Source organism: Sapajus apella, unplaced genomic scaffold (assembly GCF_009761245.1).
Source record: "Sapajus apella isolate SASKATOON/1434 unplaced genomic scaffold, GSC_monkey_1.0 scaffold59, whole genome shotgun sequence".
Lineage (NCBI taxonomy): Eukaryota > Metazoa > Chordata > Mammalia > Primates > Cebidae > Sapajus > Sapajus apella.
Genome location: NW_022436999.1, coordinates 13,023,960 through 13,051,518, shown reverse-complemented (window position 1 = coordinate 13,051,518; position 27,559 = coordinate 13,023,960). Strand labels below are relative to the sequence as shown.

Below are 27,559 nucleotides of genomic sequence, written 5' to 3'. Positions count from 1 at the left end.
ACACCCTTTCAACATACACACAATCCCTGCACTACCAAAAAAAAAAAAAAAAAAAATCCTGAAGATCACTTTCTAGAGCCATCTAGAAGTAATCAGTCCTGTGACATTCTGCTTCCACTTATTCCCTCCATTTGGCTCTATTCTTCACTTCCAGCAACAGAGACAGGGACCTAGAGTACACAATGGAAAATGTGCTATATTCCTACTGACACCCCGGCTACCTCTCATAGCTGACAATAGGAATCTATGAACTAGATGTACATATAAAACTGTGGATAGATCTTAAAATAGCACGGAATGAAAAAGAATCAATAAAATGTATAGCATGATACCACTTACAAAAATTAAAAATAGACACACAAATAACACTGCCTGTTTTTCAAAGATAAATACATAACTAAAAGTATGTAGGAAGCATTAAATATGGTTGGGATAAGGGTGGGGCTGGATTAAAAAAAACTGAGAAAAAATAAGAGAAGACTCTTGTATAGACTAGTGATGATGATGTACTTCAACCTGAGAAATATAATCAACGTTATAAGCCTAAGGTCTAAAGGACAAAAAAGAAAAGAGGAAGAGAGGAAAGACTTCTCCAACAAAGAACTGGTGAGCTCTCTAAGGAATTAAGACTACCATCCTGCTTAAATTCACTATCCCCAATCTGCTGCCTTACAGCTAAATACAAATATATCTAAAACAGAGGAAATGCCTTCTTAAAATTCCATTCTGGCTGCCTTTTAAGAAAAGCCTGTCTATTAATTATATATAAACAAATCATGAACAAAGATTATTATGTTTTTTAGATAGACCCACTAGAAATAGCATTCTGTTGGTCTAATTAAAACTTTACTTCAGAACAACCCCTAACTTTTAATTTGATCTTAATATATATTCATTGCTAGGCATCAATAACAACAGGGCCTTTATTGATGACTTTATAAGCACCATATAATTATTTCTTCCAGTGCCAAAGCAAACCCTAAGTAGTGCTGCATTTGTGATTTTTATGTTGTATCAAATTTAAATGTGAAACAGTAAATTTTTACAGATAAAATCATTAGCTGAAAAGTACTCATTTACATAAGGATCAAATGTCTACACAAATATATACATCGAATTAGCATTTAAAACCTCCAGACTTGGTTCTCTGGAAGTAAAGGCACTATTACAAAGGAGAATTGAAATTAGATGTCTCCACAGTTCTCTACCAATAAGAATAGGACTGTTTTGAAAACCAAATTTAACAATCTATTTAAAAGGTTCTAATTAACAAATAATTATGTAATTCAAGATTTTCTTATTTGGGTCTGTAAAGTCACCTCTCTACTTTGTTAAAATCAGTGATTCTTTATTTCAGGATGTGATACAGTAAATTTACTATAATTAGTGGTAACAACTCTTTCCAATTGTTTTCAGATTCAAGATGCCTTTACCCATAAATAAACATTTAAATTAATATGGTTTGGCCTTTGTCTAGGAGTATGATTAGAGATGAATGAAATGAAATCTTATTTCAATTTGATGATTACTTAATTTGCTTGACTCTTTAGCAGTTTCAATTTCCAACCTTTTTTGTTCAGACATGAAACTGTATAATAAAGCTGCTTTAAAGTGAGAAAAGGAGATTAACAAAAATGATCACTCTTTTTGTATTGCTTCTATGGCTTTTAACTGTAAGCATCTTTTGCTTCAAATAACATTTCAAATATGTGAACAACAGGTGATTCTTTTAAGATTTACCCTGTGGAAAAAGGCTTTATTTTGGCAAGTCACCAATGGTTATTAAGTCTACAACTATGCAAGAACTCAGACTCAACTGCTGACCGGCCAGATCCTTGAGCTTCACCTAGAATAATAACAATCTTAAAACTATTTGTTTATATCATGTACAGAAAACTGTTAGCTCTCTCACAGTCTTTTACTGCTCAGGAAAATCCCAACAGATTTCTAAAATTGTACTTTGATAATGTCTATACTTTCATCCAAGAGCTAGACCCCCCCCCAAATAAGAAACTTATTGTAGATAACTCACTCAACTGGTGTCTGATCAAATTTCTATGTCTAAAAGTATAGAAATCTCAACTATTATGTTCTAATTAAGTCTTTATATTATTCTATGAAGAAAATTTCCCCAAAGACAAGTCACCTTGTTCAACTACATTTTCAGAGAAGATAATAATAAAAGTAAAAACTATGAATCTGACTTTTCTGGCATTAGTTTGAAAATCATAAGCCACAAATATTTTAAATAGCATATTTCTAATCATCTATTAATGACAGAATTTTCTGCGAAATAAGAATGTGGAGGGAAAACCAATTTTTCTATATATTTATGTATCTTTACAAACGGTCTATATTACAGATAAAGTTAATTGAATAAAAACAAATATGCTGAAATTTTTGACAATTGTTAAATGAAAATATTTCTAAAATCTTAACTTTTTCTTGGGAAAGCAGTTTAAAACTGTAATCTATTTAATGAGGTGGCCATCTGGTGACAGAAAAGAGCACTACAGACAATATTTTGCATTAACTGAACATCACAACTATTCTATACAAACCGACTGAACCACATAAAAGAGAGCAATACTGTCCAAAAAAAACGTAATGCAAGTTACACATGCAATTTAAAATTCTTCTAACAGCCGCATTTTCAAAATTGAAACAATAATTTTAACAATATTTTTTATTTAACCCAATGTATCAAAAAATAGTATTTCAACATGTAATCAATGTGAAGTTTAATAACGAAAGAGTTTCCTTTTTTCATACTAAGCATTCAAATTTCAATGCGTACCTTACAGCACAGGTCAATTCGGACTAGCCACATTTCAAGCCATCACAGGCCCCGCGTGTCTGTGGGTAGCGGCAAGCACTCAACTGGACTGCGCAGATCTAGAGAACGACACGAGACCTGCGGTTGCTCTGGTTTGCCTTTTACTAAGTTCATTTCTCAGTCTCTCTGCCCACTCTGAAAAGTCTGCCCTGTCCCTACTTTTAATTCTACTTTATTTTGTAAATAACCGTTGCCTCCTGAACATTTTGGAATGCTTAAAAGGCACTCAAAAGACTGTCCGAGAACGCCTCGAAGACCCTCGGAAGGTCCCTCTCCTCTCCGGACCGCACCGGGCGTTAGTTTGCCCGCGCGGTCCTTCCACTCGGCTTGCCGGGCGCACAGCGGCTTCTGGCTGCGGTCAGCTACCTTCCCCGGAGGCGGTGGTCGCTGGCCGCGGGAAGGATGCCGCGCTAGGGGTCGGGGCTCGTCCTGGCTGTCCTGCCGCCTTGTGACGTCACAGCGCCATGCCCTCGGGGTTCAGGGCCAGAGAGGCTCCGGGCTTCCAGGACCCGAGAACCAAAGATATTCAATGGGAGAGAGTGGGACTGGAGGAGGCAATGAATAGATCCCCGCCATCTAGCCAATAACGCGTTGCTTTCCGTCACGTTCCGTGAACCGGCGAAGGCAACTGAAAAGCTGAGCTCACGTACAGAGAAGCCCGCGAAGGAGAAGCTCCCGCCGTTTCCCAGGAGCCCCAGCGGGGTCTTCCGGTTGGACCCCTGCCTCTGCTGATTGGTTGGAGGTCGCCACCACGTGATGCAGACCCGGGTCAGCCTCCGCTTTCCCCGCCCCGTTTATCCCCCTCCTCACCCGGAGGTCGCCTGAGGCGGAGAGCAGGTTACCTCGGCAACCGCGCCAGGCAGTCTGTACACACCAGGCCTGGGGCGGGAGAGGGTTTCCTGCCTGCTGCTGCAAGACAGGGATCGGGAAGTCGGAGTGGACTCTGACTTGAATCGGATTGCCCCGGAATCCATCCAGTCTCTGTGATAAGGTGAGAATCCGTCACCTGGGGCCTTCGGTCGTACATCACCTGTAAGCAGAGCCCCGGGAGTCTTTGGTCTGCTCTTTTTCCTTCCAAGCCATACCAAGAAGACGCCAATGAAGCAAAGTCTAGGGAACCCCATAATGGTGCAATGAAGATGGTAATGATGAAAGACAGTGAGGTGGCTTTATTGAGGCAGTCAGGGTACTAGAACAAAGCTCAAGATAAAGAAAGGGAGGGTGGCCTACAGCCAACTATGCATCCTTTACTGCACCGGCTAAGGTTCTAGGCTGGGAGAGCCAAGTGCTCCCTGACCAAACCTGACACTGCTCATCTAGAGAGTGAAGTGGGGTTATTTGGACCATCAGTGATAACTGATGGATTCTGATCCTTTTATACCCAAGCGAGGAAATAATTTGACCCATACAGGACTTCTACTGTGCAGAAAAAAAAGTAGTTTTCTCAGAATGACACCCTACCCAACTCTCATGGCGGACAGAAACATTATCCTTTATACTCTGATTGTCATTGTACCTCTGGTCATGGAGAACAATTATGTCTTTAAATTATACCATATGCCTGTGGCATGACAACCCATTAAACAAAATTTTTTTACCACCTAGCATGTGCCAGGCAATAAACCTGTAACAGGTTCATAGTTTCTGCCCTCAATGAACATGTAACCTAGTAGGGAAGAAAGGCCTGTAAACACTGCATTACAGTGTGACAAGTACTATACATAGAGTATGTGCAAGCCTTAACCAGAGTCACAAGAAAGAATGCTTATAACACTACCAGAGAGAATGAAAGTCTTCACAGAGAAGATCCTTGATTTAAATCCTTAGGGAAGTATGGAATATGCCATACAGCCAAAGGAAAAGGACATTTTAGGGAGAGGACACATGCCCTCCGGTTCCAGAGAACAATAGTTGTAGACTGAACCTCTGTGGAGGTTGTGGTTGATGAGCCTGTGAGGTAGGCAGGAGTCAGAGCATGGAAACCATGAATACCTTCCAAAGGGGTATAGCATGAGCAACTTTACCGTTCAGGAGACTGTCACAGTAATGTAGAGGATGGACTTAAGGGAAGACAGACTACAGGGAGGACATCAGTTAAGGTAAAGTGATGAGGATGTGAACCAAGGCAGAATTGGAGTAAGGAGGAAAAAAATGTAATAAGACATTTAAGAGGTATATGCACAAGGATTGAATGAACCTAGGGTGATAGAGTCAAAGATTGGTTGAGGATAATAGCTTAACCAATAAAAAGGTGGTAGTGTTATTTCAAGAGAAGGCATACATTGGGAGAAGCAGGCTGGTTGGAAAATATAATGGGTTCAGTTTTGAACACACTGAATTTGGGATGCCTGTGGCACATTCAGATGGAGCTTTTTCATGTGGGCAGTTGGATTTTTTTTTTTTTTTTTTGCACAGAAGAAGATAAGGATTTTTCACCATGAAGAAAACAATTGGTTTGAAAAGCACAAAGTAAGTTTGAAATGACAAGTAGAGAGAAGCCAAGGAGAAAGATGAACCAAAGTAGAAAAAGGAGAGAGTTATCAGCATTGTAAAATGCCATGTCAGGCTCAAGTTGAGAACTGAAACATGTCCACTGTCTTTGGCACTTGGAAGGTTATTGTTGACCTCGGTAAAAAGATGCTGTAGTAGCTTGAGGTGTGTCCTCAGTCCCGATGGCAGTGAATCCAGGACTGAATGTAGGAAGTGACGTGTTGCTAAGGATTATCTAAAAGCTTCACCATAACAGTATCTAAACCCAGCTATTTTTAGAAGAACATGGAGAGACTTTTTTAAGATAGGAAAGACCTCATATTTATATACAAAATAAAATAGACCCTTGAAAAGGAAATATGGGAATAAATGAAAAAGGAAAATTTGACAGCAATACTCCAGAAAAGACAGATAAGGATGGGATCAATACATAGAAAAAGGGATTTGTTTTGGACAAAAGGAAGAACACCTACTAAGAGAGGAGTCGGAAGAGAAAGAAATACATCTTTGAGGGGAAGGAAATAAGGAATGTGCATTTGATGGCATCTCTGTTCTCTATGAAAAGGGGGTCAAGATCTCTTTTGAGACAGAGAGAGACCTTGAAAAAAGTGGTAAAAGTTTAGTCAGTAATGTAATGAATCTTGAGTGTCTAGTCCTACTCTCTTAGGAGAGGAAGTTGAGGAAAATATAAAACATTTGTTGCTAAAGATCTAACCGAAGTTAGAGACCATGCATTTGCAGTAACTTCAACTCCATGCTGGTTAGGTAAAATTTTCCAGTAGCAATACAAAGTGGAAAGATTAATCCAAGATTTGCAGTGTGAAGTGTAAAAGCCATAGAAGTTCCTGATGGCTTCTGGTTTTGTGGAGGAACTAGAGAAGACCTTCAGCCTCTTAAACAGTCCCTAAATTAATCTTTATAATGTAACCTTAATCAAAATCCCAACTGAATTTTTTTAACTAAATACAAAATAATCATAAATTTTATTTGGAAAAATAAACATGGAAGAATATCCAGGAAACTGCCAAAAAAAGAACATGAGATAGGAATTTACAACATAAATCACAGTAATTAAAACAGGTACTGGTGCAGGAATAGACAGAGCTAAGGAAAAACACAGATTAGAAAGTCCAAAATTAGGCCCCAGTGTATGTAATCATTGTTTAACAAAGAGAACGATTTAATTCCTTCTGGAATAGATATCTTGGATAGAGACAAGGTAACCTAGAACACCATTTGGTGAATTTGGAGCTTCGAAGGGAAGCCTTTGTCCTTTGTGTGGGGGCGGGCAGCTAATCTATCCTTTGTTATTCACAGACTTTAATCCAGAATATAAGGGTTTCTCTTCCAATAAGTAGAGGTGCTGCAAAACACTTTTTTAACTTGGTGCACCATTCAAATAAACTTAGAGAGGTAGGACTATGGCCTGCATCTATGAATGGGCCTTTGATGGAGTCTCCAAATTCTTTCAGGTTGAGTTCTTGACTAGCTTCTCTTGCGGCCTCTGCTGTAACATCCTGAGGTTGTCCAAGAATGGGGTAAAGTTGCAATTGCCAATGGGAAGCAGAGAGGGAATGCACAGCACAGTATTTCCTTCAATATAGACCATTCATCTAACCACTGTCACCACTGCCACTACTACTGCCCTACTTCAATCTCCATCCTTTCCCACTTATATTATTACAACTGCCCATTAACTAGTCTCCCTGCTTTTGCTCTAAACCCTGTAATCTACTTTAAACAGAGTACCCAGAGTGATCTTTTTCAATACTTATTACAGTTCATGTTACTCTTCCACTCCAAATCCTCATATAGCTTTTCATCTTACTCATAATAAAATCCAAAATTCTTACAAAGGTCTACAAGATAGCACATGATTTGGCCCTGAAATACCTCTCTGACCTCACATCCTCCCAGTATTTATTTATATCAATGTACTCCAGACACATAATTTTCTTCGCTATTCTGAAAACATGCCAAGTATACGCTTACCACTGCCACCTTTTTTTTTTTTTTCTCCAGATTCCCTCATGGCTCACACTCACACTCCCTTATTTCCTTCATTTCTTTGCCATGATTTCACCTTATCATCTCATAAGGTCCTGCTCTTCTCCTTCCTCCCACCCCTGTCATTCTCTGTCTGGGGTTCTGTCTTTGCCTTCAATATGAATATTAACAAATGAATGAATGAACAGAGTCCGGTGTATTAGGATAATTTGCTGACTGTATTTTTCTTTGTGGTGCTAGAGTCCTTTCCCTCCCTTCCCTCCTTCTTGACTCACTGTCTTAGTCCATTTCATGCTGCTGTAATAAAATACCTCAAAGTGGGAAATTTAAAAACAACAGAAATTTATTTCTCATTGTTCTGGAGGCTAAGAAGTCCACAATCAAGGCATCAGCATCTGGTGTCTGCTACCAAGATGATGCCTTGAAGTCTGCCTCCTCTGGAGGGAAGGAACAGTATGTACTCACATGGTAAAGTCAGAAGGGCAAAAAAGCAATGAACTTCCTCCATCAAGCCCTTGAAACGAGCAGTTAATGGGCACCTAATGCCATTTGGAAGGGGAGGAACTCTCATGACCAAATTACCTCTTAGGGGCCCACTATTAGTACTATCACATTGACAACACCTGAAGTTGGAAGGGGACACATTCAAACCATAGCACGCAGCATGGTAGGACAATGTCTCCAATTTACAAAGCATGAGTAGAAATACAGACTTGTGTGCAGTATTCTGGTACATTTCTCAAAGTCCTTTGATTTGGTCCCTTATATATGATACACAACTACCCCTTTCCCAACCACTGCTGCTCTGAGTTTGAAGATTTTTTTAGAATATTTTTGTGAAGCTTCTTTTCCTGGTACCTTGAATTTTGGTCTGTAATACGGTTTCACTGTGTCCCCACCCAAAATCTCGTCTTGAATTGTAATAATCCCCACATGTCAAGGGCAAGACCAGGTGGAGATAATTGAATCATGGGGACAGTTTCCCTCTTACTGTTCTTGTGATAGCGAGTGAATTCTCACAAGATGTGACGGTTCTACAAGGGGCTTCCCCCTTCACTCAGCTCTCATTCTGTCTCCTGCTGCCATGTGAAGACGGACGTATTTGCCTCCCCTTCTGCCATGATTATGTTTCTGAGGCTTCCCCAGCCATGTGAAACTGTGAGTCAATTAAACCTCTTTCCTTTATAAATTACCCAGTCTCTGGCATGCCTTTATTAGCAGTGTGAAAACAGACTCTGGTTTGTGTTGATGAGCTTTTTTCTCAATCTGATGTTGTCTGTGTCATATTTAAAGACCTTTCTCAATATTTCTGGCAATTATTGCTCTTTTTGTAGCATTGCTGTTTTCTTATTTTCCTATTTCTGTAGTCATTCTCATGGGATTTGGGGAGGGCAGATAGGTAAATACGTGGACTCAAATCATCATCTTTTTTTCTTAACATTTTAATGTATGTATATGCCAGCACAGGTACATAATTTTGCATAAATGAATAAAATAAGCATATAAATGCTTTTAAAATAGAAATATAAGTAGAATATCATTAAAGTGTAACATATATACAGAAGTCACACACATCTTAAGTATCTAATTTTATTTTCAAATTGAACATAACCAGCACCTAGATCAAAAAATACATCAATATGAGCACTCTAGAAGCCCTTCTTTTTTCCTCCTCTTAGTTGCTCTTCCCTGAAAGGTAGCCAGTATCCTAACTTCTAATGCTACAGTTTGTTTAAAAATATTACATAAATTGAGTCATACAGTATTACTCATTGTATGTCTCTTCTTTTGTTCATTTGTTTCTGTGAATCTCACTCATGTTGCAAATAATAATAGTTGTTTCTTTCTCATTTCACTTTTAGGTAGAAACCGCAAAGAAATTTGTGGCTATGACCTATATGAAAAAATGTTCAGAGAAGCACTATTGAACCCCCAACTGGAAACACTCCTAATGTGTACCCATAGTAGAAATAATAAATAAATATCTATATATTCATACTAGGCAATTATAAACATGCTTTTTAAAAAGTATAGTTTCTTCTTTTCCATTTTTGCCTAGATCTATCCCCATCCAGCTTTACATTTATGCTCTATCCACAGCGGCTTTCACCTGCATCTAAGGCAACTCATGTTAACAACTTTGTATGTATCTTTCTGTATTTTGTATTTTCTCCTGACACTAATCATGCATGCACATTCATTTACATATATATACATGTATACACACATGCCTATGGGGGAGTTGTTACTGTAAAAAGTGTGATTATACTGTATACCATTTTCTACATCTCACTTTGTCAGGTCATTATATTAAAAGCAGTATTCTTATATTTTTTAGATAGAATATATCAGGAATAATATACTACAAATATTAAAAATTATGACAGTTGGATTAACTTTTATTGAAGCTACTTGGGTATTAATTGGTTCATATTCTCTAGAATGAAGGAGAAGTTGGATTTTTTTTTTAAATAAACATGTATTACTATGCCAAGCATGTTGCTAAGCCCTAACGATTCTTCTCTTTGCAGTCTAAGTATACTTAGAGAAGTGTGTTCACTTTTAGACACAGCAGTGTAATACAAAGGACAATCAGAGCCTGTTCAAAGAAACATGAGTATCTAGTGAGAGAACTAACAACTTGAACTGGGAATAAGGTAAGAGTGTAGGTGAGAGATGACCATTTTCTTCAAGTATTAAAGGCTTATCGTGTGGAAAAAAAGTTATACTTGTTTTAGGACCAAGGAGGTATACTGAGAACAGAAGGGAAGGAATTAGGAGAGAGAGATTTAAAATCAGAATACAAAATAACCTTCTAACAGAAAACTCCCTCAAAGTTTATACAGATACTTGGTAATGTACTATGCAAAGATTTCAAACTACAGTTAAGCGGTTCAACCTCAGTAGCTTTAAAGTCTGTTTCAACTTGGAATGACAATGACTTTAATATTTTATCATTTTTTTCATTTTCCTTAACAGTTATAGTATTATGATCATTATTTTTAATGGAAGATGATTGAAAGTGAAAACCTAAACCAAGAAGAAATAATTAAAGAACTGGTGAGTCAAAGTTAAATTTCTTTTTAACAACATTTTCAATAATATATAATGGAAAGTTTTTATGCTCCTTTCTAGAGCTGGAAGGGTTACTTAGTGATTTCTTCTATCCAGTGACTTTTGGAAGCAGAGAATAATCATATATGTGATATAACTCTTCTGAGATTACAAAAATGGCATCAACACAATTGACAATGTATAATTTCTAATAGTAAAAGTCATTTTTAAATTATTTAAAATAGGTAATGACCAAATTTCTTTTTTTAAAAACAGTGTTTGTGCAATGGCTTATCTTATGAGATGGTTCGACAAGAAGGATCAGATACATCAAAGTTGGAAATGTTTTTCTCAGGGTATCCACATATAGTCGGACTATCATTATTTCCTAATTTAACAAGTCTTACAATTGTTGCTCAAGATATAAAAGAAATTTCTGGATTAGAGACTTGTTTACAACTTAAAGAACTTTGGATTGCTGAGTGCTGCATAGAGGTAAGTGTAAACATAAAACCTTACATGGAATATTTTATTCTAAATTCTTTGGCTTTAGAAAAATAATTCATTGAAATATATGCATAAGGCATGGGTTAAGACAGATAAATGAGCAAAGGATAGAAACTGATTTGTACAAAGGAAAAAGTAAAAATAGAGAATTAAAACATAAACATATTCTTCTTTTTAGTAATCAAAGCAAATCAAATCAAAACAGCATGTTACTGGTATAAAACAGACACATAGACCAATGGAACAGAATAAAGAACCCAGAAATAAGGCCACACATCTACACCTATCTGATCTTCAACAAAGCTGACAAAAACAAGCAATGGTGAAAGGACCTTCTATTCAATATGTGGTATGGGGATAACTGGATAGCCATATGCAAAAGATTGAAACTGTACCTCTTCCTTATACCATATACAAAATTAAACTCAAGATGGAGTAAGGACTTAAATGTAAAACCCAATATAAAAACCCTGGAACACGACCTAGGCAATATCATTCTGGAAATACATGTGGCTAACAAACATAAGAAAAAAAGTTTAAAATGACTGATCGTTAGAGAAATGCAAATCAATGAGGTACCGTCTCACACTAGTGAGAATGGCTATTATTAAAAGGTCAAAAAAAACAGATGCTGGCAAGATTGTGGAGACAAAGGAATGCTTATACAGTGTTAGTAGAAATGTAAATTAGTTCAACCATTGTAGAAAACAGTGTGATGATTCCTCAAAGACCTAAAAACAGAAATACCACTCAACCCAGCAATTCCATACTGGGTATATACCTAAAGGAATATAAATCATTCTATTATAAAGACACATGGATGTGTTTGTTCATTACAGCAGTGTTAACTAGCAAAAACATGGAATCAACCTAAATGCCCATCAGTGGTAGACTGGATAAAGAAACTGTGGTACATATATACCATGGAATACTGTGTAGCCATAAAAAAGAACAAGATAATGTGCTTTGCAGGAACATGGATGGAGCTGGAGGCCAGTGACCTTAGCAAACTAACACAGGAACAGAAAACCAAATACCACATGTTCTCACTTAGAAGTGGGAGCTAAATGATGAGAACACATTAACACATAGCGGGGAACAACAGACTCTGGGGCCTACCAAAAGGTGGAGGGTGGGAGAAGGATCAAGAAAAATAACTAATGGGTACTCTGCTTAATACCTGAGTGACAAAATAGTCTGTGTAACAAACCCCCATGACATATGTTTACCTAAATAACAAACCTGTATATGTATCCCTGAACTTAAAACTTCAATAAATAAATAAATTGATGTGTGCAAAGGAAAAAAACAGAAATAAGGAATTAAAACATAAACATATTCTACTTTTTAGTAATCAAATCAAATCATAGCCAATATTACTTAGTAATAAAATTGGTCCACTGAGACACCATTGGTTGTGTTGAAATTATAACATCTATTTTGAAAAGAAATACTGAAAAACATAAGAGCCATCACAGAAATGTACAGTGCATAAGTCTTGACTTAAAAGGCCCTACTCTAAGATTTTATCCTAGAAAAGTAACTCAGTAGCAGGAAACAACCATACCCATGAAACTACTTGTTGCAGCATTATTTATAACTAAAAATTTGAAACATAAATGTGCCACACATCAGGTAATTTTTCAGAAAATTATTATAACCTTAATGAAATATTTCATAATTATTAAATATTATAATTTGAAGGATTATGAAAGCATTGTAGTTTTAATTTAAAAAGAGTCCCACAAAATTGTATGTGCATTAAGATTATAATGTGCTTACATGGTTATAATGATAACCATATAATCATTTCTATATGGTTATTATCATAAACATATAGAAATATATGATCATATGTGATATATACATGATTATAATCATAAGCATATAGAAATAGATGTAGAGTTGATTAGAATTTAAAAGAACGTGCAAAATTGAAAATAGTTGTATTTAAGTGGAAAACATGGAATATATTTTTTTCTTTTAAAACAGTTCATTTTGCTGGATATCGATTTTGCAATAAAATGTGATATTTAAAAGAAAATATACTTAGAAGTCTACTTAATTGGAAGGATTAATAACAAATCATAAGCTAACACTGTTCAGTCTCCTTTTCTTTTACAGAAAATTGAAGGTCTTCAAGAATGTAGAAATTTGGAGAAACTATATTTATATTTTAATAACATTTCCAAAATAGAAAATTTAGAGAAATTAATCAAATTGAAGATTCTTTGGCTGAATCACAATACAATTAAAAATATTGAGGTAAGACAATAATTTCAATTATCTATAGGTAAAGCCAGTTACTATTGTGGAGTTTAAACCACATTGTTCAAGATCATATTGTGGTTAAAGGCCAAAATATTGATGACAAGTGCAATTATTGTCACAAAGAACTAACATGTGTATAGCATTTTATAATGTACAGAGGGCTTTGTATATATTACTTTCTTTACCCTCTACAAGCCTAAGCGGTAAGGCATTGTTATTCTTTCTTTGAAGATTTAAAAGAAAGAGGTTTAGAGAAGTTGCATAACTTACCTAAGATTATAAATATACTCTGTGTGACGTATTCTTTTTCCTCCTACTCCTGCTCTTTTCCTCTCCATTCCTCTCCCTGTTCCCTTCTCCAATAATTCTAAGTTCCAGTATAGAGAACAAAGGTGGCTTCTTGGAGGCAGTCATTTCCTTCTGTGCTTCTGAAGCACAAAGTACCCTGTGCCCAGAGCACCTGAGAACTAACCAGATTAATCAGAGATGATTTGTAAATGTCAATTTTAATTATTTGTTTTAAATTGTATCTTTAAATTTTTAGGGTTTGCAAACATTGAAGAATTTAAAAGATCTCAACCTTGCTGGAAATCTAATAAACAGCATTGGTATGTACTATTTCATTTGGAATCTGAGATAATGCTGTAATAATTTTTTATCAATATAAAAAGTACATGCTTAGATTTTTTTCTTATAGGCTTTTTTCTATGATATCTTTGCAAAGCATTTTTAAACCTGTAAAAATGTTACTCATTAATCAGTGGTTACTAATTATACAGTGGTACCACTAGTCTATTTATATGCAAGAAATGATGGCTGCATACAACTCAGAAATATGACAGAATATGAACAGAGGTAAAATAATTATTTTTTTTTTCATCTTATCTTTTAAAGGTCGATGTCTTGACCCCAATGAACAATTGGAAAGATTAAACCTTTCTGGTAACCAAATATGTTGTTTCAAGGTATGTTTAAGTGGAATAATTACTTTTTATTTATCATCCTGGATGATGAACCATTGTGTTGCAGAAACTATACTAAAATGTCTCCTATTAAGGAATAAGTTTATTATTTTGGGCTGATACTCCAGAAAATTTGAAAGTCATCTGACTACACTGGCCTTAATGATCTGACACTATTAAAACCAAACAAATAACTATTTATCTGGATCTTAGGATACCATTTTCCCTTAGTTTTTTTTTTTTTTTTTTTTTTTAATCTTTCTGCCTACATCTCTTCAGTTACTGTTCTTTCATCCTCTCCTAGCATCTAGGATATGGTCTGCCCTTAGTCAATACTGAGATCTTTTCTCATCTCTGTCTGCATTCATTCTCTAAATAATCTTATCATGCCTTAAGACTTTAAATGCCCTTTATCTACTGATTACTCTAAACTAGTACCTTTACTTTCCTTGACAACTCTCCAAAACTGCAGACATGTCTTAACACAAACTAATTTTCCCTCTAGCAGACCTTCTCCTGTGGTCTTCCTCATCTCCCTAAATGGAGTCTCCATTCTTCCAGTAACTTAAACCAAAATCCTTATAGTCATTTGTGTCTCTTCTTATTCCTTCATACCCTCATCCAACCCATTAGCAAATACTGTTGCTTCCACCTTAAGAATATGTCCAGAGTCTGATCACTTCTTACCACCTGCATCACTACCAAGCTGATTCAAGACACTATCATCTCTAACCTGCATTAATGAAAAAAAAGCTTCCTGAAAGTTTTTCCTGTGTTTGTCCTTTCCCTACTATAAATTTGATCTCCACACAGAAGCTTGATGGAGCCTTTAAAAATTTGTCAGATTAAAAATCACCCTTCTGCTTACAACCCTCCCTTGGCTTCTTATCTGTTTCAGAGTAAAAGACGTTTTTATAATGGGCCATGAGACTACCCAGTCTAGCCCCGACCACCCACCTACCTGTCTCTTTGACCGCAGTTTCTACCTTTGTTTGTGCAATTTAGCCACACTGGTCTGAATATACCTAGCACACTCATCCTAAGGCGCTTGTACTTGCTGGAACATTCTTTCCTCATATACCTCCATGGCTCATTTCCTCATTTATTTCAGGTCTTTGTCAAAATGTTATGTTCTAAGTGACACCTTTCCTTCTCAATTTAGGTGTAATAGGAAAACCCTCAAAACCCTCCCCAACCTGCAGCACTCCCTATCACACTGCTGCTGTTTTATTTTTCCTCTTAGCACATCCCTTACTAGAATACAAGCTCTCTGAGTACGGGAACTTTGCCTGTTCTCTTCACTGCTATATTCACAATCCTTAAAACAGTGTTGGACATGTAGTAAATCTCAATAAACTGTCAAGAACATGAATAAAAGAGAAACAACCAAATAAAGGGACTTAATGTTTATCACATAAATGTTGGTTAAAATGTGACATTTATAATTTTGACAGTGTAAGATTGAAGGTTCATATTCAAACACATCGTCTAGAAAATATTGAATAAAGATAGGTAAATTTACTATAGAAATAATTTCGAGTTCATCAGTATTAAAGTAGGCATTATTTTACTCAGGCAAAAATATAAAAAGACCAAAAAGCTATGGAATGAGGCAGATTAAGTCCCTTAAAAAGAAATGTAAACAAAATTATATTAGTCAAATTCAAGAGGAAATATTTGATAAGAACTTTGAAGTATCAACGGAATTTGAACAAGCATTGTGGAAGGATTTTCTGGGTAGTAGAGAGCAGGCATTCTAAGAAGGGGAAGACAATATGTATGAAGGCATGGAAGTAAGAAATCAAGGAGTATATTTGAATAACATCAGCATTGTCATTTGACTGGAATATAGAGTATATATAGCAATATTGGAAGTTAACCTTAAAAAGGTCAATTGGGTCTCAAATATGGACTGTATTTTATAGACAACAGAGAGCTGTAAAATTTTTTAGCAAGAAAGTGATATGGTAAGAAATATCCTTTAGGGATAGTGATCTGTAGTTAGTGTTTATTGACTTGGAACAGCTAGAAGAAGAAAACTCAGTCAGGAGGTTACAGGAATAATCTAAATGAGATATTATGAGAACATGAAGTGGAGTGTTAACAGAAAAAAGAAAAGAAGAAAGAAGAGAAGAAGGAGGAAGAGGAGCAGGAGGAAAGATAAAGAAGAAATAGATGTAAGAGACATTATGGTTGTTGAATTTGCAGAATTTTAATGTGAGGAGCTAGAGAGTCCAAAATGAATCGGTGATTACAGTTCTTAAAAAGCTAAAAAAATATACACATTAGAAAAAAAATGGCTATTTTGGTGTAGGTGAGGGGAAGAGAATGTGTCTGGTTCTGGATATGTTGAGTTTAGAGTACGAGTGGAGCCATCCAGGTAAAGAACTGCACATGCAACACTGAGAAATGGGGAAAGAGTAGTCATACTTATAATCTTGGCATAACAAGCAAGAGTGTGAAGTGATGCTTAGGGCCATGGCAAATTATCTCTACCAACATTGAGACCATCAGATAAGGGATCAGATTAAACATGTGGAAAGTAGAAATAAGCCATGATAGAAACCAGAGACACTCAGAGGGTGGTAACAGTTGTGACAGGCACAGGCAGTAAGATAGATCGGTAAGGTGTGTGCGTGTGCGTGTGTGTGTGCGCGCGCGCGTGCACGCGCTTACTAATGCATGTGAACACATGTGTATCTTTCCCCTTCTAGTTCTGCTAGCTTAAGATAACTACACTAAATCTTTAAATCATACTTACTGTATGGAAATCCTAAATTTCAGTCTGGTAAATATATTGTAAAATTAAGACAAACAAACAAAAAACCTGTGAAATTATTCTTACTATTAAGAAAGCTCTTTTAAATCAATTAGAAATAAATAACCTAAGTCACCCAGTAAAAGAAAGGATAAGTAAGCAGGTAATTTATAGAATTGAACTCCACATGACATAAAAAAATTTTCAATCCTACTAAAAATGAATAAAATGAAAAATAAAACATGATATAAGGCCAGGCAGGGTGGCTTATGCCTGTAATTCCAGCACTTTCGGAGGCTGAGGTAGGTGCATCACTTTAAGTCAGGAGTTCAAGACCAGCCTGGCTGACATGGTGAAATCCCGTTTCTACTAAAAATCCAAAAAAATTAGCCAGGCATGGTGGCTGGCATCTGTAGTCCCAGCTACTCAGGAGGCTGAAGCAAGAGAATCACTTGAACCTAAAAGGCAGAGATTGCAGTGAGCTGGGATTGTGTAATTGCACTCCAGCCTGGGTGACAGAGCGAGACTCTGTCTCAAAAAAATAATAAAAAAAAAATTTAGAAATCTATAATTGTAATTGATATTTGATGTAGTCAATATTTTATAAACATGATACTCTGTGCTAGAAATACTAGGATTACATGGGCATTTATATGACATTGGTAGTCATTTAAGGTGATACAACTTTTCTAGAAAGCATTTAGATAATATGTACCAGGTCCTTTAAAAGGGCTTCTAGTCTTTAGCCTATGAATTCCCCTTCTAGGAATCTATTCCAAGAAAATAATGTGAAATGTGGACAAAGCTTTATGCTTAAAATAGGTTAAGATTGCAGAAGAGATCAGAGAGAGCTATGAACGTTAAATTCAGAGTGCTGTGGGAACATATAAAAGGGCGACCTAGCCTTGTTTGGGATGTCAGTTCAAGACACACTTGAGAAGCTAGCATTGCAGCTAATGATATCAGACGTGAGAAGAAGTTGCCCAGGCAAAGACCCTTCCAGGCAAAAGTTAGATCACACGTGAAGACTCAAGGTGGTTGAAAAGGGTATGGCAGATTCTAGGAACTAGAAATCCTGTATGACTGGAACAGAGTAAGGGAAGCAATTATGACATAAGGCTAAAGAAGGTAAGTGCAGGATTCTGTGAAAACAAGGGATTGCCCTGCTAAGAAACCATATAGAAATTTATATTACCATGGCCAGCCACTGTACCCTATGGTGGTTATAAGCCTGGCTGCAAGAAAGATCTCTCAGGTCTAGCTCTGCCTCATACCAGAGGTAACATAATACAGCGGAACATGAAGTTTAGGTGAAATAACAAAGATAACAAAGTTAAGCACGTACATAATGACTAGCACATTGTAAGGACTCAACACCTCCATTGTTTTTATTATTTTATTACCATTACTTTAATTACATTGACCTGCTGTATTTCAGTATCTTCATTTAAAAATGATGATAACAGGATTATTGTAAAAATTCATTGTGTGGCATAATATTTAAAAAGGCTTTTTATGGCATTATGGCTATCATAAAAACATTGAACGTGATTCACAGGAATTTTTACTATCTTCATCTTAGAAATGTTTCTGAAACACTATTATCTTAGATTTTTATCTCTAACATTTCCTCCCACCCTAAAAAGATAACTATCCTATCCTGGTGGTGATTAAATAAATTCTGTGCCCACCTTCCAACCATACCAGGTACCAGAGCACTAATTTTCAGTGAGATTTTGTGCCTTCATGGACTCCAGTGTCATCTGAATTTGGAATGTAGTTGGGGGATTTCTGTGTAGGACTTCAGAGTTTATACCCACCATCTACTAGCTCAGACTACTGGTCAAGTGAAACATAGCAACTCAGTAATCAAAGGCTGCCAAATGTTTTACCTTCTTTGCCCCTGCAAAATTTGACCAAATAATTCTCTGCACAGCTCTATTCATATATCTTCCTTTTAGAGCAACTGTGCTTAGTCTTCCTCCCTGCATAGGCTCAGCCCAAGCCTCAGGTCAAACCAGTGAGCCACATTCTCACTTGTCCAGAAAGAGTTTGGAAATATATTAACCACCTCACCCTGTATTACTCTTGCTTCCAGCAACCTGACTTCACTATTCTCTTTTCTATTCCATTTTTACTGTAGTTTTAGAACTAATGCTTCCTGGTTCTTCCTTTGGATTTCCCTTAACTCTGATTCTGATTTTTCTAGTTAGCATTGCATCCTTTCAAGTTTGACCCCACCACAGTACCCTCCTACCTCAGGCACCATCCTGAGGTAGGTGTAAGGGAGGTATAATGAGGAAGGTATAAGGATATCCTCAAAGTTGGTTGAAAGTAATAATTAATTTACTTAACATATTTATTTAGTGCCTGCTGTGTTCTAAATGCTGATTGTTAGGAATACAATGTTAAGACACAAACTGTGTTCTCCACAAGTTTATCTCAAAGTTGGCAAATGTTTTCTGTAATAACAGCCAAATAGAAAATATTTCAGGCTTTATGGGCCACATGTGGCCTCCAATGCATATTCCTCTTTTTTTCAATACTTAAAAAATGTAAATAACATTGTTTGTAGACTGAGGGCTAAAGCCCATATAGACCCTTGGCTTATAGATACAAGCAATAGGGTATCTTGTATAGATACAAAATACAAGCAATAGGGTATTAGATAATAGATACAAGCAATAGGGTATGGCAATTGGGTATGATAAAGTCCATACCAAAACTAAGCTCAGTGGCTAAAAGAGCTCATAGGAGGATTATCTGTCCCAACATTGGGGGATGAAACAAGGTTCCCAGGGAATGTGATGCTTAGGTTGGGCCCTGACAGATTAAAAGGTGAATTGAGGTAAAGGTCAGACCACTCAAAAGGAGCAGCATGAGTAAAGGTCTAAGGGCAACATAGGGCTTGGCACATTCCGAAACTTCAATTGGTTTAATATGGCTAAATCATAAAATATTAGGGTTTAAACAGGAAGAGGCAAGACTGAACAGTTAATCAAGAGCCAGATGACAAATAAAGGAAAGTACAAATACCTGTAATGACATAAACATCAAGAAAAAATATGTTAAGGAGAAACATTGGTCTGAGAGTGCATAGCAATCCCTCCTCATCATAGGTTGTGAGAAAACTCAATCTCAAGAGAAAGTTAAGCTTTAGTTGACCGTGATAGGTAAAACAGGAATTTATAGAAAAAATCAACAAAAAAACCCAAAATCAGGAATTCCATGGTGATTGTTTGTAATGAACAGGGGTGGGGGTCCCATAGCCTTTGATGAGTAGAGCAGATCTGGAGGCAGGGAGGATGAAGAGCAATGTTTCTAGGTGATAAGTACAGGAAATAGGGGTGAAGAAAGCAGAGACCTACAGGTATCCTGGGGGCAACTAGCAAGAGGGGCTGTGTAGGGGAAGCAACATATTAATGAATAAATGTGCTCATGTCACCGGCTTCATGATTCTGGCCGAAATACATGATTTAGTAAATATTTAAAAGCCATAGTGGTATAGCATGCTGTTTAATTATTTCATCTTTTCTCCAGGAATTTACCTTATTTTTCACTTGTGAGAAACATTTTAGGCATCTAAATCACTTTATTTAAGCAGATAATTAGAGTGCATTAGACTATGGCTGATCTTAGGTGTTCAAATACTGCATTTAGAAATGACAGTCACAATTAATTGAACATTATCTTTGCTGGTGTTTTAGGAGCTCACGAACTTAACCAGGCTACCTTGCTTAAAGGATTTATGTCTGAATGACCCTCAATATAAAACCAATCCAGTTTGTCATCTGTGTAATTATTCCACACATATATTATATCATTTGCCTTGCCTTCAAAGATTTGACACGTTGGATGTGTCAGCAAAGCAAATCAAGGAACTGGCAGATGTAAGTACATCCCCAATCAGGTATCTGTGATTTCAGTTTTATTATAATGGCTTCTTTCCGGCTGTTTCCACATATGGTAGGTAGGATTATCAGGTCAGTTCTTGTTGCCAATTCTACTTTTGCCCTAGTGAACTGGATGTTACACATAAAAGTACAAAAATAATAATATCAATACTAGAATTTTAATTTTGATGATGGTACTGGAAGGTGAAATAATAGAATATTATTTCTAATTTATACAAAACAAGAAGGAAATTGAAAAAAATCAGTGTTAATAATTAGACTAGTGCCACATATGTATGTATGTATATATATATATATATATATATGCTTAAATAACAGAAATGTAACAATCACTTCTCCTTTGGAATATTACATATCAAAATTAGAAAATATCTATGGTTTATGGTAGTCTACCAAGGATTAGGTAAATTTTAATCTAATTAAACATAGTTTGTGATTCTCTGAAAGGTTAAGTAGCTGAGGATATCAGGGGACGAGAAGTAGCAGATGACAGGAGTTGTGGAGGCCAGATTATGTGAGACTGTAGACTGTTGTAAGGACTTTGGCCTTTACTTTGAGTGAGATGGGGTCCACTGGAAAATTCTGAGCAGAGGGGCAACTAAGTAAGATGACTTATGTTTTAAAGGGATCCTTTTGAATAATAGATTAAGAATGGAGAGCTAGAGGGGCAAAGGTGAAAGCAGAGAGACCAGTTAGGAGATTATTCCAGTCACCCAGATGAGCGATGTGGATGGTTCAATTCATGGTGTTCACAAAAAATGTGGTAGGAAGTCAGATTCTAGTAGCAGTTAAAAGATGGAGACTATCTGGGTTTACTGGTGGATTGGATATTAAGTACAGAGGAAAGAAGTAGAGAATAATTCCAAGATATCAGTTGGAGCAATTCAAAGAGAAAGTTGCTATTTGGCAACATTAGGAAGAGTATGGGAGGAATAGGTTTAGGAGGAAGAATCATGATTTAATTTTAGGCATTTAATGTTTGAACAATTTTTTGAATATCCAAGAGGACATATTCAATAAGTAGTTGGATGTATGAGTCTACTGTGTAGGAGAGTTTCCCAGATAATTAAAATATGAAAACTGAAAGCAGAAAGTTGGTACTTAAAGCTGTGGACTGGATGAGTCAACAAGGAATGGTGTGGAAGAGAAAGTGTGCCACTTGAGTGTTAAATGTTAGGTAGATGAAAAGGAACCTGCAGAGAGACTGAAAAGGAGAACTAAGAGAGGCAAGCTCTTCTAAAATTTTGACTGAGATTCTCAAACATTTGGTTCAGTCTTATAAATGTCAGGAGTGGCATAAGGAACAAAATAAGAAATTGTTAGTGCCTAACATCTTAAATTAAGTAATTATTTTCATTTCGTATTGTAAAATATTTATCCTTCCTTTATCTTTTAAGGCACAAATAGGATATATACTATAGTTCAACTTCTGATTCAGACCAAAATGATTTTCAGATTCAAAGTATTTTTAATTTATAGATTGATATAGATTTCTAAAATGCTTTCTTCCTTACTATGCATAAGAAGATAAGTTGTGGCAGTTCTTTGTGATGAATTCTTGAACAGAGTATTATTGATTCTTCAGATTTTCACCTATGACTGTGAACTAGTTTGTGTAAATTACAAGTGGCAGATAAAGTCAGAACTTACCAGGAGGACCACCAAAGAGTCAGTGTGAGCAAGAGGGAAGAACATATGGGTTCAAATCAGAAGACTTGGATTCAAGCCCCCAACTGCATGTGCTACTCCTGAAGCTCAGTTTTCTGAACTGAAACAAAGATGATGAAAATAGTATCTGCCTTTCAGCACAGGGTTGTTTTGGGGGAACCAATGAGTTAATGTACATAAAAGCCCACTTTAATTTTTAAGTAGCATAAAAATAAGTGCTATGAAACTATAGTTGAATGTATTTCTGTTTATGACTTTGAATTCTTTTTTGGCCACCTAAGATGCAAAGGGATCAAATTTTGTCAGTACAAACATGCAACTGAATTTAGCATTATAATTAGTCTAACTTCTTTCTTTAAAAAGTTTGTTTTAACAGCTGGACAATTTTAACAAAGTCCTTGAAAGTGACTTTGACATTAATTTTTTAAAGTCCAAATTCAAAAAGCAAGTTGCATGTGGTCAGCCTACAAAGTTGATTTGCTATATAGTTACAGTTTATAAAATAGTCTTCCCTCCTTCCCCAAAATCTTACTATTTACTCTCAAACAAGGACAAAAAACAAACAAAAAAAAACCCTTATTGATAACACTTGTTTATTGTTATGACATACTAAGTGATTTTGAAAAACTTTAGAAATAGTAAAATATCACAATTTGTGTTTCTATATGAAGATACAGGTACATTCCTAATAAATTAGAAAAAGTTGAAACTATGGTAAGATATACTACACACAAATCTGGTTTGATGGGAAACATAAGTAGGAAGTACACTTTTCATTTTATAAATCAAATTTTTTGGTTTTTGAAATGTGAATATATTGCTTATTCAAAAAAATTAAAATAAGACTAGTATGTTTTAATCTTTGTTTTATCCCCACCTAGGGGGACTCCAAGTTAAATTTAAATTTTAGATAAACAACAAAGAATGTTTTGGTATAATTAAATAAGTATAAGTTTACTAAGTATTATACGTATTAAAATATTATCCGTTTCTTATCTGAAATTCAAATTTAATTTGGCATCCTACATTTTATCCTATATTTTATCCCATGTTCTCTTGTGTTTTTTCCCTTTTATTTACAATTGATGCATAATAATTCTATGTATTCTATAGGATACACTGGTATTCTGATACAGATTTACAATGTATAATGATAGAATAAGGGTAATTAGCATATTCATCTCCTCAAACATTTATTTTTCCTGTTGTGAACATTCAAAATCCTCTCTTCCCGATTTTTGAAAATATACACATTATAGTTAACCATATTCATCCTGCAGTGCTACAGAATTCCAGAACTTATTCTTCCTATCTAGCTTTAATTTTCTGCCCTTAACCAACCTTTCTCCCCATTCTTTCCTCCCCACTATCTTTCCTACAGCCTCCAATATCTACAATTCTACTCTCTACTTCCATGACCTCAAAATTTTTTTTTAGTTTTCACACAAATGATAACATGCAATCTTTATTTTTCTGTGCCTGACTTATTTCGCTTAACATAATGTCCTCCAGACTCAACCATGTTGCCACAAATGACAGGATTTCATTCTTTTTTATGGTTCAATAGTATTCCATCGTGTGTGTGTGTGTGTGTGTGTGTGTGTGTGTGCACGCATGTGTGTGGAGGTGTATGTAATGTGATATATATATATATCACATTTTCTTTATCCATTCGCCTGTTGATGGCACTTAGGTTAATTCTAAATCTTAGCTATTGTGAATAGTGCTGCAGTAAACATGGGGGTGCAGGTATCCCTTTGATACACTGATTTCCTTTGTTTTAGGTAAATATCCGGTAGTGAGATTGTTGAATCCTATGGAAGTTCTATTTTTAGTTTTTTGAGAAAACTCCATCCTGTTTTTCAAAATGGCAGCATATGAGAGTTCCTTTTTCTGGGCCCAGGAGGGTGGATCACTTGAGGTCAGCAGTTTGAGACCAGTCTGGCCAACATGGTGAAACCCCGTCTCTACTAAAAATACAATGAAAATTTGCCGGTGTGGTTGCAGGTGCTTGTAATCCCAGCTACTTGGGAGGTTGAGACAGGAAAATTGCTTGAACCCAGGAGGTGGAGGTTGCAGTGAGCCAATATCGTGCCACTGCGCTCCAGCCTGGACGACAGACTTGTCTCAAAAAAAAAAAAAAAAAAAAAGTTCCATTTGCTCTACATTCTCACCAGCATCTCTCTCTGTTTTGTTTTGTTTTGTTTTCTGTCTTTTTGATAATAGCCATTCTAACTGGGTGAGATTATATTGTGATTTTTATTTGCATTTCCATGATGGTAAGTTAGTGATGTTGACTATTTTTTCATTTACCTATTGGCCATTTGTATGTTATCTTTTGAGAAATATCTGTGCAGTTCCTTTGCCCACCTTTTGGTTGGATTATTTGTGTGTCTGTGTGTGTGTGTTTCGTTTTTTTTGTTGTTGTTGTTTTGTTTTTGTTTTTCTCTGTTGAGTTGTTTGAGTTCCTTGTTATTCTGGATATGAGACCCTTATTGGATCAATCATTTGCAAATATTTTCTCCCTTCCATAGGTTGTCTCTTCATTCTGTTGATTGTTTCCTTTGGCTGTGCAGAAGCTTTTCAGTTTAATATAGTCCCATTTGTCTGTTTTTGTTTTTGTTGTTCATGCTTTAGAAGTATTAGCCATAAAATCTTTGCTTAGATCAATGTCCTAAAGCATTTTCTCTCTTTCCTTCTAGTAGTTCCATGGTTTCAAGTTTTACATTTAAGTCCATCTTTTGAGTTAATTTTTGTATATGTTGAGAGATAGGGTCTAATTCCATTCTTCGGTATGGGGATATCCTATTGTTTTAGATTTAAGAATTTATTAGAAATTTTTTTCAGCTGTCACTGACCCACAGAATTTTGTATAGAATTTTCTATTGTCTCCAAATAGTAAAAAAAAAAAAAGAAAAAAAATCAAGAAACACAATTTCCCATTTCTTAGGAGTTGTTCTTTTAACTCAGTTGCACATCAGAAATTAAGCTCTTCTTCATCAGAGATATTTAATCAGTTTATCATGATCCTAAAATAAATTTTTTCTTAACTGTTCTTTGTTATGATTGTCTTATTTTTAGCAGAGAATTTAGTGATTTCAGTTGCAGTACTTCATAATATGCATGAGGAAAGAGAATTCTTTTGACCTTTCATCATACTATGTATTTGTTTCTATTCTGTCTTTTATGCCAGATAATTATATTAGGATCTTGATTATCCGCTCTGTACTAAGTAAATTTCATAAGAAAAGACTGCAGCTGTAGAAAATATATGTCTAAAACTGTAAAAGCCTTCCAACTTATTTGCTTTCATTATTTCAGGTAAACAATTAAAATCATGTCCCATTTTTTTATAATGCCTCTAATTTGTTTATGGTCTCCTCAGGTAGTCCTTTTTAAGTAATATAACTCTCAAGCTCCATTTAGCTGGTGCGTTTCTTAATTATGTATTTAATCAATTTATCATGATAAATTTATTGTTATAAATAAATTTTATAGCAATAAATTGTTATTTATTGACCCATTGTTATTAAGGAACTCAAGATAAATGGATTTGATAGACATTTAGTAATTTCCTTAACCTAATGAACATTCTTTTATAAATTTGAAAAAAAATAAATATTCTGTTCCTTAGCCATGCTTTTGCTTTTTTTTTTTTTTTTTTTTTTTTTTGAGATGGAGTTTCACTCTTGTTACCCAGGCTGGAGTGCAATGGCCCAATCTCAGCTCACCTCAACCTCCGCCTCCTGGGTTCAGGCAATTCCCCTGCCTCAGCCTCCTGAGTAGCTGGGATTACAGGCACGTGCCACCATGCCCAGCTAATTTTTTGTATTTTTAGTAGAGATGGGGTTTCACCATGTTGACCAGGATGGTCTCGATCTCTTGACCTCGTGATCCACCTGCCTCGGCCTCCCAAAGTGCTGGGATTACAGGCTTGAGCCACCGCGCCCGTCCAGCCATGCTTTTAAAAAATGAATTGAGCAATGTTATATTTGCTTTTAATTCTTATTAATTTCTTTTTTCCCTGAGTCAATCAAATGGGAATAATGAGTTATATGTTTGCTCTAATTATACCTATATTATTTTATACATTAAATTTTATCTGTAGTCTCTTTATGTTGTTATCCTGGAAATAAATGTGAATATGCCTCAAACTTTATGCCTCACAAAGACAATTTTTGGAATTTTTTATTTTTTCTATTAAATTTAAATATAGAACTCTGTGTAGCCATTGTCACTCCGCTGTCATCATTATTAGTAACTGAGCATGCAAATTATCTAAATTGTTATATAGAACATACTGTACTTATATAATACCACGAATAATTGCCTATAATTTGTTTTAGCTAATTTTTTGTTGTTTTCTTTCTTACTTTTAGTCCACAGCAATGAAAAAAATAATGTATTACAATATGCGTATAAAAACTGTTCAGAGGCATCTTAGTGAAGACCTTGAAAAACTGAATGATCGAAAATGCAAATTACAAAAGTTGCCAGAAGAACGAATAAAATTATTCAGCTTTGTGAAAAAAACTGTAAGATTTAATAATGTAAAATTCCAGTGGCCTACCTTAAGAAAACTGCTAGATGAGATAGCAAGCAATATATTTTATATTTTATATATATATATACACATATATAATACACACATACACATACCACACACACACACACCCATAATTACTACTGAGTTTCAAGTGAAGTTTGCCCCCCAAAAAGTTTTGATTCCAGGTACTTAACTAAGCTGCATTCTGTGCTTAGATATCTGCAATTCAAAAAAGGTATAGGCTTATTAAATTATGAATCTCTTAAAAACAATCTATGTATTTCAATATGATTTAGAGTGTTACAAAAATTCTTAGACTTATTTCAGCTGCATTTTTATTAGATACCAGCAGGCTGTGCGCAAAATTCATTTTCTGACTTAAAGTGCTAAAAAAAGAAAAAACCCTTTACCAATAATATTAAGGTATAAAACGAAGCGGGAACTTTAAATTAAGCTATATTTTAGTAGTATGTATGCATTTTTATTTAGAATAAATTGAATTTCCTTTACCAAAAGTAGACCCTGAGAAATTAAGCATTATTTAAC

General features: G+C 35.5%; 2 protein-coding genes across 3 annotated transcripts in view; one reads left to right on the top strand and one right to left on the bottom strand.

The window, feature by feature from the left end:
- Positions 1-27,559, bottom strand: part of RTN1 (reticulon 1) — a 468,840-nt gene that overhangs the window by 310,161 nt on the left and 131,120 nt on the right. The window lies entirely within an intron of this gene.
- The window catches only part of LRRC9 (leucine rich repeat containing 9), a 123,589-nt gene continuing 106,342 nt past the window's right edge, over positions 10,313-27,559 (top strand). The window contains exons 1-7 of the mRNA XM_032246124.1: positions 10,313-10,393; positions 10,664-10,882; positions 13,019-13,159; positions 13,710-13,773; positions 14,060-14,130; positions 20,593-20,775; positions 26,847-27,002. Coding sequence (XP_032102015.1) covers positions 10,346-10,393; positions 10,664-10,882; positions 13,019-13,159; positions 13,710-13,773; positions 14,060-14,130; positions 20,593-20,775; positions 26,847-27,002 — 882 coding nt within the window. The 5' untranslated portion in view covers positions 10,313-10,345. The remainder of the gene's footprint in view (positions 10,394-10,663; positions 10,883-13,018; positions 13,160-13,709; positions 13,774-14,059; positions 14,131-20,592; positions 20,776-26,846; positions 27,003-27,559) is intronic.